The 15,538-nt window shown below is 39.8% G+C and overlaps 1 protein-coding gene across 9 annotated transcripts in view; it reads left to right on the plus strand.

Annotated features, from left to right (window-relative positions):
- The window catches only part of LOC138739509 (mitochondrial ornithine transporter 1-like), a 97,519-nt gene that overhangs the window by 6,016 nt on the left and 75,965 nt on the right, over window positions 1-15,538 (plus strand). For 6 of the 9 annotated variants that reach the window (XM_069891742.1, XM_069891743.1, XM_069891744.1 and 3 more), the window contains 3 exons: window positions 10,027-10,152; window positions 10,999-11,257; window positions 13,096-13,236. In XM_069891742.1, coding sequence (XP_069747843.1) covers window positions 10,083-10,152; window positions 10,999-11,257; window positions 13,096-13,236 — 470 coding nt within the window. In that variant the 5' untranslated portion in view covers window positions 10,027-10,082. Of the gene's footprint in view, window positions 1-4,529; window positions 4,585-10,026; window positions 10,153-10,998; window positions 11,258-13,095; window positions 13,237-15,538 lie in introns of all 9 variants that reach the window. The other 3 variants (XM_069891738.1, XM_069891740.1, XM_069891739.1) reach the window with 1 other exon arrangement.

Consider the following 15,538-nt stretch of genomic DNA (forward strand, 5'->3'; position numbering starts at 1 on the left):
TGGGTTGCTGTTTTAGAATCCAGCTTTTCTCTCAAATCTCGTATTGTCCTGCTTAATAGATAGTCAAACATTTATCAGGTCAGGGTCCTAATTATACAAAAAGGAACAAGCCCTTTGCCTAACCTATCCTTGCCAACCAAGTTGGCTTCTGGGCTGGTTCCACTTGCCTACAGTAAAACATGAAAGTCTGCAGATGCCGTGATTGAAGTAAAAACACAATGCTGGAGAAACTCAGTGGGTCAAACAGTGTACTTTATAGGCCAAAGGGCCTGAACCCTACATCAGAGTATGATCAAACCATAGGCTGGGGAGGGTCAGGGGGAGGAGCACAGGCCCACAGGCAGAAGGTGGATAAGGGAGGAAGGGCACACCAGCATACAGGGGAAAGGTGGGGGGGGGGGGGTGGCTATATTAATGGAGAGGAAAGGAAACAGAGGGATAGGGAAGAGAGGGAGAACAGGGAGTGGTCTAGCAGAAACTGGAGGTTGATGTTAATGCCACCTGGTTGGAGAGTGCCCAGATGGAATATTAGGTGTTACTCCTCCAATTTAAGAGTGGCTCTGGTTTGACAGTGTATGAGGCCATGGACAGACATGTTGGCGTGGGAGTGGAGCGCAGAATTAAAACGGCCACTGGGAAATCCCAGTCATTGATCCGGACAGAGAGAAGGCGCTCAGCAAAGTATCTCCCAGTCTGAGTCTCATCTCTCCAATGTAGAGGATGTCACAGTGGGAGCATTGGATGCAGTAGATAATCCCTGCAGATTCACTAGTGTTGCTTCACTTGGAAGAACTGTTTGGGGCTCTGAATGGTGATGAGGGAGGAGGTGTGGACGCAAGTGTGGCACTTACTGCATTCATAGGTAAAGGTGCCAAGGGGAAGGGGACAATTAGTAGGGAGGATTAGGTTCCTACGAGGAGGGAGCAGTCCCTACAGAAGGTGGAGAGGGGAAGATCTGTCTGGTGGTGTGATCACGTTGTAGGTGATGGAATTTGCAGAGGATAATATGTTGGATTCTGGTAGTGGGATTACCTTCCAGTATTTGGTCCATGTCCTGCTAAAACTTGTTTACCATCTGGAAAAAATAAGCCCAAGTAGGGATATCCTGCATAGCTACAGTGGCTGGGGAATGAATAGAAGGGGTGGCACAACTAGTAGAACTACTGCCTCTCTGCTCCCAACAACTGAGGTCAATCCAGTGCTGTCTATGTGGGGTTTTCATGTTCTTCCTATGATTGCACAACTTTGCTCTGGGTGCTTGGGTTTCCTCCCACATTCCAACGATGTATCAGTAGGATATTTGGTGAAGGTGAGTGGTGGAATTAGGGGTATTACTGTAGGGAGTGGTAAACAAACATGCTCTGTTGTTCTGATGAGTTGGTGATTGACATGGTGATATGTGATGCCAAAGCTTCTTGTAGAGCACTGGACAAGTCAGGCTGAATACTTTGTTCCACTGCTAAAAATGTTATATAATATTTTATTTTTTATTTGGGCTAAGGTAATATTGATGAAGCTCAATGGCCAGAGGATTTACTATACTTAGATGAACCAGGCAATGAACTCCTTATACTGACTTGCTGATCCTCAAGTATAGTGGTGAAACAGACTGTTCTGCCCAACTAGTTCAGGCTAGCCCATTTTTCTGTGTTTGGCTCGTATCCCTCTAAATCTTTCTTATCCACGAACATGTCTAAATATTTTGCATACATCGTTACTGAACACTCCTCTGCCAGTGAAGAGGAGGGATATGGAGGCACCAACTCTTAGGCTAAGAATAAACTCTAGAGGGTTGTTAACTCGGCCTGCGACATCACAAGCAACAGACTTCACTCCATTGAGGACATCTACATGAGGTGATGTCTTAAAAAAGCAGCCTCTATCCTCAAAGACCCCCATCACCCAGCCCATGCCCTCTTCACTCTGCTATCATTGGGAAAAAGGAACAAGAGCCTGAAGACGAGCACTCAGCGGCACAAGGACAGCTTCTTGCCCGCTGCCAATAGATTCCTGAATAAGCAATGAACCAAAGACACTGCCTTTACGTTTTTTAACACGACTATTTTTATTTATATATAATAATGTTGTAAGATGGTTATAAAATGTACATTTGCACTATGATCTTCCGCAAAACACCAAATTTCATGATTTGCTCATGACAAGAAATCATGAATTGTGAATCCGAATCCTCTGCTAGTTTGACCACATACTCACTCCCATTTATGTGGATATAGATGCCCCTCTGATTCTGCTCAGAGGAGGTTCACAAGTATGATTCTGGAAATGAAACGGTTATCATATGAGGAGTGTTTAACAGCTCTTGGCATGTACTCGTTGGAATTTAGGAGAATGAGGGGGAGATCTCAATGAATCATTTTGAATGTTGAAAGGCATGGATACAGTAGACATGGAAAGATTACTCCCCATAGTGGGAGAACAAGAGGGCTCAACTTCAGGGCTCAAGCTTCCGCTTAGAACAGTGATGTGGAGGAATTTATTTCGCCAGAAGGTGGTAAATCTGTAAAATTTGTTGCCACAGGCCGTTGGGCAGAGGTTGATAGGTTATTGATTAGCCAGGGCATCAGAGGTTCTGGGGAGAAGGCCAGGCAATGGGGCTGAATGGGAAAATGGATCAGGTCATGATTAAACGGCAGTACAGACTCGATGGGCTGAATTGCCTATCTATGCTCCTATGTCTTCTTGTCTAAATCTTTCCCTGTTACCTCTAGTTTTAGAGTCCTCATCCCTAAAATATGACTGCGACCATTCACCTTGTCTATGTGGCTTGTCATTTTCTATTCCTGCAGTCCCCCCCACTGTGCTGAGCCTAGATTTATTTTTCGTCAGGTTCTCTGCCCTCTCATCCCCTTCAGGTCTACCTCGTATATGAGGTGCACCACCTGCCTTCTGAATGGATTCTACCTCTGCTCTGAGCACACAACTCTGATTGATTTGCATGTCCTTGCTTACCATCTCCCTTCAACCTCGCAACACCACTTTCAAATTTGTTTCAGTGCTCTTCTTGCAAAAACAAAATGCATTTAGATATTGTTTGCCCAGGAGATGAGTTTGGTCAGACAACCCAAACCAAACCTGTCCTCTTTCGCCTCTGTAACAACACCCGACTCCAAGTCGGACCTCCACTGCTGAATCCCTCATCCATGTGCTTTCCAACTCCAAGCCCAGCTATTCCAATCTCTTCTAACTGTTGTCCTTTTTTTTTCACCCTAATTAAAACTGAACTCTTCTAAAGCTCCTCCAATCATCGTGCCCTGGGCTTGATGAACTGCGCTTTCGTATATCATATTTCATTTTTAAGATTTCTCCTGGCCTTCCTCTTCCTCATCTCTTCCAACTACATCTGAATTCTGCCCTCTTCTTCATGTTTGTTTTCAACCCTCCATTGTTATTGGGTAGATTTTGGATGCTTTGGTCTTGAGCACTGGAATTCCCTTCCTAAACACCTAAGCTTTCTCTCTTTAGACCTCCTAAAACGTGCTCATTATCTATATTTATGCAGGTGTTTCCATATGCAGCTTCGTGTCAATGTTGAAATCGCTAGTGTTTCGTTTCCCCCACCCCAACCATTGGATGTTTTTATCAATTTTTATGAATGAAAGTTAGTGCATGTGTTACCAGGTGGTAGAGAAACAATGTAGTGGTGGAAGTATTTAAAATCTTCAGATTGATCTAACAAAAGCAGGCTTGCTGGATGCATCACAGTGTGGTATGGAAACTGCTCTGCTCAAGATCTGTGGAAGCTACTGAAGGTAGTGAATGCAGTTCAGAAGATGATGCAAACTTCCCTCTGCTCAATGGACTCTCCCTATGCCGAGGAAAGGGAGCCAATATAGTGAAAGGTCCATCATACCCTGGGCATACTCTCTTCCCCCTCCTCCCATTGAGGAGAAGAGTTAAGAGTGTAAAAGCATGCACCAACAGGCTTAAAGGTGGTTTATTCCCTGCAGATGTCAGGCTTCTGAATGAACCCCATAAGAGAGCTAGCATGCTGTCTGCTTTTTTAATTTAAAAAAATTTTTTCACACTATGAATCATATTGACCAAAATACACAAACATTTCCCTCTTGAATATACACAGTGTCATTTTCTCCCCATTCTCCCCCCTCCCTTCCCTCCCTCCTTCCCACTCCCCTCCCCACCCACTAAACGTTCAACATATATGATACATTAAACCCATTAAACAATGAAAATAAACAAGAAAATTGTGTCATCTACTTTTACACACTGGGTCAGTTCATTTCGTCTTTTTCTCATTCTGTCATTTTAGGTGGTGGAGGTCCGCGGTAGGACTTCCCTGTTGTGTTCCATGTACGGTTCCCAAATTTGTTTGAATACTGTGATGTTATTTCTTAAATTGTGTTATTTTTTCCAATGGAACACATTTATTCATTTCTGTGTACCATTGCTGTATTCTCAGGCTATCTTCTGATTTCCAGGTTGACGTTATACATTTTTTTGCTACAGCTAAGGCTGTCATAATAAATCTTTTTTGTGCTTCATCCAAATAGAGGCCAAGTTATTTACTACTTGTATTACTTAGAAGAAAGATCTCTGGATTTTTTGGTATGTTATTTTTTGTGATTTTGTTTAATACCTGATTTAGATCTTCCCAAAACTTTTCCACTTTCTCACATGCCCAAATTGCATGTACTGTTGTTCCCTTTTCCTCCTTACAGCGAAAACATCTATCTGATACTGTTGGGTTGTATCATGCGTAACCTCGTGTTTATTGTATTTCTCATAGTTCCAGAGGATAGCTTTTCCCATGTTTCATTCTTTATCTTTATGTTTAGATCTTGTTCCCACTTTTGTTTGGGTTTACAGCTTATTTCATCGTTCTCTTTCTCTTACAGTTTGATGTGCCTGTTTGTTATAAATCTTTTAATTATCATTGTGTCTGTAATCACATATTCAAAATGGCTTCCTTCTGGTAACCTCAGCCTTCAATTTGTCCTTCAAGTAGGTTTTCAGTTGGTTGTATGCAAACATTGTACCATGAGTTATACCATATTTGTACTTCATTTGTTCAAAAGATAATAATTTATTTCCCAAAAAACAATTTTCTATTCTTTTGATCCCTTTTCTCTCCCATTCTCTAAAGGAGAAGTTATCTATTGTGAAAAGGATTAGTTGATTTTGCGTCAATATTAATTTTGGTGGTTGATAATTTGTTTTTTTTCCTTTCTACGTGAATCTTCTTCCAAATGTTGAGCAGATGGTGTAGTACTGGTGAATTCCTATGTTGCACCAGCTTTTCATCCCACTTGTATAGTATATGTTCAGGTACCTTCTCCCCTATTTTATCTAGCTCTAATCTGGTCCAATCTGGTTTTTCCCTTGTTCGATTAAAAATTTGATTGGTATCTTAATTGTGCTGCTCTATAATAATTTTTTAAGTTTGGTAGCCGTAAGCCCCCTTGTTTGTACCATTCTGTTAATTTATCTAGCGCTATCCTCGGTTTCCCCCCTTTCCATAAGAATTTCCTTATTTTTTTTTTAGCTCCTTGAAGAATTTCTCTGTTAGGTGAATTGGTAACGATTGAAATGGGTATTGTATCCTTGGGAAGATATTCATTTTAATGCAATTTACCCTTCCTATCAGTGTTGGTGGTAAATCTTTCCAATGTTCTAAGTCATCTTGTAATTTCTTCATTAATGGCTGATAATTTAATTTGTATATATGGCCTAGATTATTATCTAGTTGAATACCTAGGTATCGGATTGCTTGCCATTTAAATGGTGATTCTTTCTTAAACTTTGTGAAATCCGCATTATTCATTGGCATCGCTTCACTTTTATTTGCGTTGATCTTGTACCCCGATACTTCTCCATATTCCTTCATTTTCTTATGTAATTCTTTTATTGATAATTCTGGTTTTGTTAAGTATACTATGATGTCATCTGCAAATAGACTGATTTTATATTCCTTCTCTTTTATTTTTATCCCTATTATTTTATTTTCTGTTCTTATCAATTCTGCCAAGGGTTCTATAGCTAACGCGAACAGTGCAGAAGATAGTGGACATCCCTGCCTAGTTGACCTGCTTAATTTAAATTAGTTTGATATATATCCATTTACTGTCACCTTCGCCAATGGTCCCTTATATAATGCTTTAATCTAATTAATATATTTCTCTGATAGGTTGAACCTCTGTAGTACTTTGAGTAAATAATTCCATTCTACTCTGTCAAAGGCTTTCTCTGCGTCTAAGGCAACCGCCACTGTTGGCATCTTGTTTCCTTGTACTGCATGGATTAAGCTGATGAACTTACAGATATTGTCCATTGTTCGTCTTTTCTTAATAAATTCAGTTTGATCTAGTTTTACTATTTTTGGTACACAGTCGACCAATCTGTTTGCTAATAGTTTAGCTATTATCTTATAATCTGAGTTGAGTCAAGATATCGGTCTATACGATGCTGGTGTTAGTGGATCTTTCCCCGTCTTTGGTATTACTGTAATTATTGCTGTTTTGCATGAATCTGGCATGTTTTGTGATTCTTCAATCTGGTTCCTTACTTCCAGGAGAGGAGGAATTAGTAACTCTTTAAATGTTTTTTAGAATTATATTGGGAGTCCGTCTTCTCCTGGCATTTTATTGTTTGGTAGTTTTTTTAATATATCCTGTATTTCCTCTATTTCAAATGATTTTATTAATTTGTTTTGTTCCTCTTCTTGAAATTTCGGTAGTTCAATTTTAGCTAGAAACTCCTCTATTTTGTCTTCTTTCCCTTCATTCTCAGTTTGATATAATTGCTCGTAGAATTCCTTGAAGTTTTCATTGATCTTTGTTGGGTTATATGTAATTTGTTTGTCCTTTTTCCTTGATGCCAATACCGTTCTTTTAGTTTGTTCTGTTTTAAGCTGCCAAGCTAGTATTTTGTGCGTTTTTTTTCTCCTAGCTCATAATACTTCTGCTTTGTCTTCATTATGTTCTTTTCCACCTTGTTCGTTTGTAGTGTTTTATTTTATTTTTTTGTCCGCCAATTCTCTTTTTGTTGTATCTTGTTGCTAATTCTTTTTCTGTACTTGTTATTTCCATTTCCAGCTGTTCTATTTCCCGATTCATCTTAGTTACATAACTTATTATCTGCCCTCTGATAAAAGCTTTCATTGCATCCCATAGTATAAATTTATCTTTCACTGATTCCGTATTTATTTCAAAGTACATTTTAATTTGGCGCTCAATGAACTCTCTAACATCCTGTCTTTTAAGTAGCATGGAGTTTAATCTCCATCTATACGTTCTCGGTGGGATGTCCTCCAGCTCTATTGCTAATAACAGGGGTGAGTGATCTGATAACAATCTAGCTTTATATTCCGTTTTTCTAACTCTTCCTTGGACGTGGGCTGAGAACAGGAACAGGTCTATCCTTGAGTATGTTTTATGTCTACCCAAATAATGAGTATTCCTTCTCCTTTGGGTGTTGTCACCTCCATATATCCAAAAGATGCATTTCCTGCATCGATTTAACCATAAATTTGGTTACTTTGTTCTTTCTGCTAGTCTTTTTTCCAGTTTTATCCATCTTTGAGTCCAAATTAAGGTTAAAGTCCCCTCCTATCAGTATATTCCCCTGCGTATCTGCAATCTTCAAAAAGATAACTTGCATAAATTTTTGATCCTCTTCATTAGGTGCATATACATTGAGCAAATTCCAAAATTCTGAATATATCTGACACTTTATCATTCCATACTTCCCTGCTGGATCTATTATTTCCTCCTTTATTTTGATTGGTACATTTTTATTGATTAATATAGCTACTCCTCTGGCTTTTAAGTTGTACGATGCTGCCATTACGTGCCCTACCCAGTCTCTCCTTAATTTCTTGTGTTCCACTTCAGTTAGATGTGTTTCCTGCACGAATGCTATAACAATTTTTTCTTTCTTCAGTAAATTTAACAGCCTCTTCCTTTTGATTTGGTTATGTATTCCATTAATATTTATAGTCATATAGTTCAACATGGCCATTTCATACTTTGTTTACCTTTCATTTCCGCTTCCTCATCTCCACCTTTCCTCCTTATTCATTTCTGTTTTCTTTTTTTTGAACACACTGTAAGACAACACTTCTAAAACATAAAATATTTCCACTATTCCGACATCTAAAATTCCCTTAACCCCAAATGTCCCCCCCCCCCCACCCCTCTCTGAGTTTCCCGTTGTCCCTTGCTGGGCAACCACAACTCCCCTCTCCATTTGGATTGCGAACCCGCTCGCAAGCGTCAACTGATTTCGCAGTGACTGTTATTGTCTCCCACCCAACCCCCTCCAGAAAAGACTTTTAGCATGTTGTCTGCTTGATGCCATTTGATCTTCCTTTTCATTGTAATGTTTATTCTAGAAATTGTACTCTTTATACTGCTGTGTTAAATGGTAGAGGTAACCGTTAGTCCAATCTACCTGTACTCAGTGTTTTCTGACAAATTAAGCTTGCACGTACAGATTCTATTTGTAGATGCACAGAATTAGCTACACAAGTCAGGGTTTTTTTTCCCTCTGAAGCAGGGATTGGTGTCTGCTGGAATTAACTTGAGCTAACACTTCATCTCCTGTATGTTGACCACCTTTGGAAAGAGTTTACCTGTGGTATTTACAGTTTTTTTAAAAGTGATAAAGAGTAAACAATTTTCTTTTTTTTAATGTGTATCCCCACATAACTGACCTCTTCTGCAGCGACTACATTTTCCCCTTATTTCTGAGTTGCAAATGTAGCATTCATATCCAGTATTTCATCTACACTTACAAATATGTGACCAAAGTAAACGGCTAGAAGTCCTTTTGTTTGCTTTCAATTATCGTGTTCATTATTTAAAGAAGTGAAAATTCGGCGGGCTACATAGTATGAGTTTAATGGAAATGCTTAAGCAAAGGAACTAATCTCTTAGATAATTTGTTTAATCATTACCATTTTTTTTTTACAACGCTCAATCCCAGACCCCTCATTCATGTATTTGGTACAGTGAACGCGAGGTGGCTTGGGCCAAGGGCATTGCATCTGCTTCTTAACATTGTCGTCAGCAGAATTGATCTGAACAGATTCTAGCTGTGGGTCACCTCTGTGCATTGTTGTAGCAAATATTTGAGAGAAACTGACTGCACAGCTTGAGATTATATAAATGGGATAAATTACTTTAAATGTACTGCTTACAAAACCAAATAGGATGAAGATGTTAAAGTTGTAATGAAAGATCCTTCCTCTACATTGGTGATATTTGCTTCAGTTCAATCTCTGTAGAATCCACTTTTTTGTGCAATCACTTGGGATAAACCTTGCACCCGATGGAATCCTGTCTTTTTGTAGGCTTTACTTCATTGGATGGTTGTCTCCAGTATACATTAGCTCTACTAGAACATCAAACATTACAGCACAGTGGGCAGTCCCTTTGTCCCATAATGTTGTGCTGACCTATGTAAACCTACTCCACAACAATCTAAACTTTCCCTACCTCACACCCATAGCTCTTTCTTTTTCTTATATCCCTGTGCCAATCTAAGAATCTTTTTGAATGTCCCTATTGTGTCAACCTTCACCACCACCCTCGGTAATAAATTGCAGGCATTCCAAATACCACAGATGTCCTGTGGTATTTGCTATTGGTCCTGGTTAAAAGTGGCTGGCTGTACACCCCACCTAAGCCCTCATTATCAAATATATATCTCTAATAAGTCATACTGTTAGGGAGATCTAATAAGTCATGCTATTGAAAAGTGTAAGGTAGTCTCAAACCACAAACTGTGTGATCAGCGGAGTGAATTCCAGCTTGCAATAATTAATATTAACTCCCTCACCCCCCCCCCCCCCCCCCAACCAACTTGTTTCTTTAACTTTTGAGGAGCCCACATTTTTGTGGTTAGTGCCTGAAAATGCTCCAGTATCAGGTTTGGTTACTGCCAGTGTCATGTGATCTCTGAATCAGAATGTTAAAGCCTATTGTGTGCTATTGCTTAAACAGGTCACAAATAGCTCAGTTCTAATTCCCTCTTTCCTTTCCCCCCCAGCACATATTCGTTGGATTTACTGAGCAAATAATCCATTTCTTAAATCAAAGACCAACATGTCGCTGGAAAAGAAAACACTACAGCCGGCTGTGCAAGCTGCCATCGACCTCACATCGGGGGCAATGGGTAATGCAGCATTGGGTAACTTGAAGAAATGGGTTCCCCGTGCCAGGCCTAGTTGAGAAGGGTTTTATTGACCTCCAAGAACTTGGGCATATCCTTTGGTTGTGAAATCCAGGTCGCAGTCCTCATTGAGAAACTGGCCATGTACACCTATATATATTTTTTTAGAAAAAGATAGAGGTCCCTTTTCCTTGATTTCCCTTCCCATCAGGAGGGTTGGTTTTGGGGGGAGTGTGTGGTTGTTGAGGTTCTGCAGACCTGTGTTCAATCCCTTTTGCACCCCACAGACTAGACAGGGATAAATTGCATGAGAGGCCATGTCTACCAGCTCATATTCTGCCATTCCCTGTTTGTGCAGAGTCAATGCCGTGTTGTCAACGGTGGTTGGAAATAACTTCTGTTTCTGGCCGGCATCAGAAATGGGAGGAGGGCTGCAAGCAGTCCACGTTTTGCCCTAAAGATTTCATTATTAGTGGGGTGGCATGATTAGCGTAGCGGTAATACTGTTGTTACTGCGCCAGCAACTAGGGTTTGAATCAGGCGCTGTTTGCAAGGAATTTGTATGTTCGCCCTGAGTTTCCTGGGGTTTCCTCCCACCATTCAAAATGCACCAGGGCTGTAATTGGGTGGCACGGGTTTGTGGGCTGAAAGGGCCTGTTACTGTGCTGTACATCTAAATTAAAGCTTAAACCCCATAAGACCAACATGATTCAAATATTTAGTGCTGGGTGGTGGCTGAGGGGATAAATCCAGCTGCAGATTGCCTAGAACCCTTTCGAACAACTATTGTAGAAAGGAAAAAACAGAGATACATTGTGATTACTAACTTTTCACAATTGTGATCTGCAGGTGGAGTTGCTTGTGTTTATACAGGGCAACCTTTCGATACGGTGAAAGTGAAGATGCAGACCTTCCCCAACCTGTACAGAAATGTGTTGGACTGTGCTGTAAAGACGTTTAAAGAACATGGAATTCGAGGATACTACCAGGGCACTACCCCTGCACTAATGGCTCATATATCAGAGAATGCTGTGCTATTCCTTTCTTACGGGTTTTGCCAAAGACTGGTAAGGAGTCTCTCCGGAATGGACAGCAAAGCTGAGCTCAGGTGATTGTTACCTCATAACTAAGTGATTTCCGTTGTTTGGTAAGTCTTGGTCTTTTGGTTAATGAAATATTATTGATCTCTGGCTTGGATTTTGGTTAAAACCCATGTACACCTATATATTTTGGGGGGAGTGTGCGATTGTTGAGGTTCTGCAGACCTGTGTTTAATCCCTTTTGCATAACGCAGACTAGACAGGGATAAATTGTGTGAAAGGCCATGGCTACCAAGTGGATTCCAAGCCATAAGAGATTCATTCTGAGAATGGATAAATAAGGGACACAAAGGGGGAAAGTTCGGGGTAATGATGGATTATGCACTCTGGCACTGAATGGTGGGGAAGCAGGATGTGGATTTCCATTATTCAGATAAGTCACTAACTCACCTTTCAACATTGCAAAGAACCATTGTGAGGAACACTTCCTTCCCACAGTAGAAGGAATGAGGGGTGAAAGTGGCCAAAGTTCTTGCACTGAAAGCACTCCAGGAAGAAAACTGCAGAGAAATTTTTCTGCCTACCCACTCAACTGCAAAAACTCTACACAAGCAGACCAGGTTAATCATATTAGAGGGTCGGGTTGAAAGGAAATGGCAATAGTCAAGCTGAGCATTTTAATTCACAGATATAATTGTTAGTATAACCAAGATGCAAGCTGATTCTGTCTCTGAAAGGATTTTTGCAGCCAAGAAATATTATAGCCAAAGCTTTACTTTCTGTTTTGTATGTTGTGGTTTCTTGTTATTGGCAAGTGTATTCCCACATCAGCTCCTCCCTGTACAGTATGACCCCCCCAGAATGAAAGGCTGACAGTTTTTGTGAATCAATCACTTTAAATCAAGTACATCAAAAGTAACTAAGAAATTTTTTTTTTAATGCCATTAGACAAATTGTTTTGTTGAGTATCAAGCTCCCTGAAACAGAACTGCAAATAATTTCTAGTTGTTATTTTTAAAATAAAATGTTTGATGTCGTCCCTTTGCTCTGCCTCACACACACACACACACACATGCATGGGAGGTACAGCCACTAAATAAAATCAATCTGGAAATCTCATTGATCCCACCCTTAATTACTCTCATTTCAAATTGCAGTTTTTAAAAAAAATTTTTTACTCAAGGCATGAAATGTCTTGCTGACAAATAATTCATTTTATTTTTGTATATTCCCAAAATATTTGTAAAATGTGATCTGTGTGCAGTTTGAGCTCAGAAATAATTCCTAATGGGATTTTTTTTCCAATAAAATGTGCACTATTTTATTGGCAGTACAAGTTATTGCAATGCTATTACACCACCAGTGACGCGGGTTCAAATCAGCCGCTATTTGTAGGGAGTTTGTATGTATCCATGGGTTTTGCTGTTTCCTTCCACATTCCTGTGCCTCATGAGGTTTGTAGATTGATAAGCCCCATGGGTGTATTGGGCGTTGCAGGCTGGAAGAGCCTGTTACCATGCTGTATCTCTAAATTAAATTTTAAAAATTAGATCAAAAGTACTTTTTTGCTTACCTGTAGAAAAATGAGGTGCCCTCAGTGTAAATTTTGGGAGTTGCCAGCTGTTCAAATATTTCTGATACTAGAAGTAAATGACATTTTTTAATGCTGATACTGAATCGCTATTTTCATCAAATGAGAAGAGTAATTATAGATATCGTTAGATCCAAAAAGAGATAAAGGTAGGAGGCTTCATCTTAATTTTCAAGTGATATGTCTCGATGTTAAACATGATTGGTAAAAAGACTGGAAGCATCCCTGTGAGTAAGGTGTAGAAAACACTGGGTCAACACTTGAGTCTATCGACATTTTCTCACTATCTTCACATCGGGTTATCTCTCATTTCAGTGCTTTTCAGAAAGCTGCGTCCGGCTCATTTGCATCAGTCTTTGCCTCGTTGGCCATTTGCCCTACAGAGCTGGTCAAATGTCGCCTTCAAGCCATGCACGAAATGAAAACTTCAGGAAAACTTGCAAAAGAACACCCCAGGTATGTTCATGCATTGTCTGCATCACGAGGTTCGCACGTAATAGAATCCTGTGCGAAGTTGTGTAGCTGGCCTGAAAGCAACGTCTGTGGGTGAAATGAATCGGACATGAAATGGAAAATGCTAGAAGGATTAGCAGGTTGGGAAATGTATGGAAACTTTTGGAGAAAGAAAAACAACTTTTTTTTCCTGGAAAGTCTGATGAAAAATTTGGGAAGTCTTTAAACTGGAATATTGCTGTCTGATCTGCTGTGTATTTCCTGTATGTTGAACATCAATGTTTAAAAGTATGCTTTTTATAAAATTAGTCACCAGAGCAAAGAACTGCAAACTGTAATTAATTTATGACTTGAAGAATTGTATTCCATAGTGTATAAAAAACATCATTAGATTAAGCCAAGTTAACCCTCATTTAAACTGAGAAAGAATTCCTACCTTTAGTTTTTTTGAATGAGTTCTTTATATGGATTATAAAAAAAACTGAAATGAAAGTAAGCTTGTAATTTTGGGAACACCAACCATACGAACTGCATTGTGTGGATAGTATATCACAAGGAAGCCTTAAACAGGTCTGTTGTGCGTATTATGTGAAGTACGGCCTTTCATTTAGTGTCTAGAGAAGTGGCAAGGCTGCAAATAACTTGTTGTTCTGCCCTATTGTTCCTGCATGCTGAACCAAAGTAAATGATGTGGACAAGAAATCTTACCATAGATTCAAGAAATGGTGGAATCGTTTGTATCCCAGAAGACCTAAAGGGGGTTTGGTGAAAAGGTGTTTGTGGAGAGTGGTGAAAAGAGCAGAATAATTTTTTCTTTGTGCATCCTCCAATATAAATGTTCTCATCAGATCTTGCGACTATTTTTCTTCCCCCCCACACGATGAATTGCATCGCGAAATGATGTGAAATCTGCATTGCGCAAGATACCAGTTTGGGAAAGATCTATCAGATCATTAACTGGTCAGCTTTACTAATTGCAGATTAGGAAATCTCATGCTAACCTTCAATGGTATAAATGCTGCAGATTTGTCTTTGTGGAGTTTGCATGCCCTCTGTGACCACATGTATTTCCTTAACCGTGCTTCGGGTTCCTCCCATGCCCCAATCAAACAGCATACTGCTACATGATAAAAATGAAAATTTTGAAGAATTTATTGTCCCCCAAATGCAACACGCTGGTTTAACGATATATTATTTCTATTGCCAATCTTATTCTCCTTCTTGCTATGATCTTAATTAAACCCCAGTGAGGAATACTATTGTCATGTCTACCTGTGCAGCACTCTGCTGGATGATGGTTGTATTTTGGTCACATTGATGCAAGTTTGCAGTGAGAATTAATGATTAGGAGGAGGAAGATAAATTGCTTCTTTGGATATACTTTGGATGCCAAAGTAGTTGGGGTATATTTGTGACGATTCTCGACAGAAATGTGTTGAGAGTGACTTTAATATATAAAGTGTCGAAAAGAGCTATGACATGTTCTCTTGGGAAGGTGACTCTTTGGTACATGAACCTGATACCTCCTGTACCTAATATTCCTACCATCCACCTTCATTAGGGGAAATTAACACCATACAATTATTCTACCAATTTAGCATGGCATGCAGTTGAAGCTCAAACCTGAGATGTCGGAACAGTGAGCTGCTGTACTACTGAATTTAATGCCTTAACAGTAAGAATTCCTGCGGTCACTATAGTCAATGACCTATTTAAGGTTTTATTAGGAGGTGCGAGTAGAGCAAATCCCCATTGGAATTCTTTTACCTAGATTTCATGTAGAATTCTAGAACATGAGGAAAAGTAGCAGGAGTCTTTCAAGTCTGTCCTGCAACATGGTCTTTCAAGTCTGATCTTGGCTGATTTACCTCTGGCTTCCTGTCTTGTGTGCCCATTCCCCATGACCCTCAATACCCTAGTCTTTTTAAAATGTATATTCTGCAACTATGGGGCACAGAAGTCATCATGCAATTTAGTTCTTTAACTTTTGGAGATTTTGGAATTTGAGATCTTGAAATTCTTGAGTGGAAGCTGTGGGTCATTCTGTTAAAACTCTTGACACATGCGTTTGTATATTAATGATGTTGAAAATTAGCACCCTTGGTTACTTTTAAAGAGGCATATACCACAAAATGGGACCATCAGTCCACCAAGTGGACATGAACTTCCCATTTACACTGGTTGTTTTATTCTCCCCACATTCTCATCAGGCTCTCCCTGCTAAGATTCTATCCTTCACTCAGTGGCAATTTGGGGCCAGTTAAGCTAATGACTGACGTTTCCTTGGGGCATGGGAGGAACCCGA

The sequence above is a fragment of the Narcine bancroftii genome, chromosome 7 (assembly GCF_036971445.1).
Source record: "Narcine bancroftii isolate sNarBan1 chromosome 7, sNarBan1.hap1, whole genome shotgun sequence".
Taxonomy (NCBI): Eukaryota; Metazoa; Chordata; class Chondrichthyes; order Torpediniformes; family Narcinidae; genus Narcine; species Narcine bancroftii.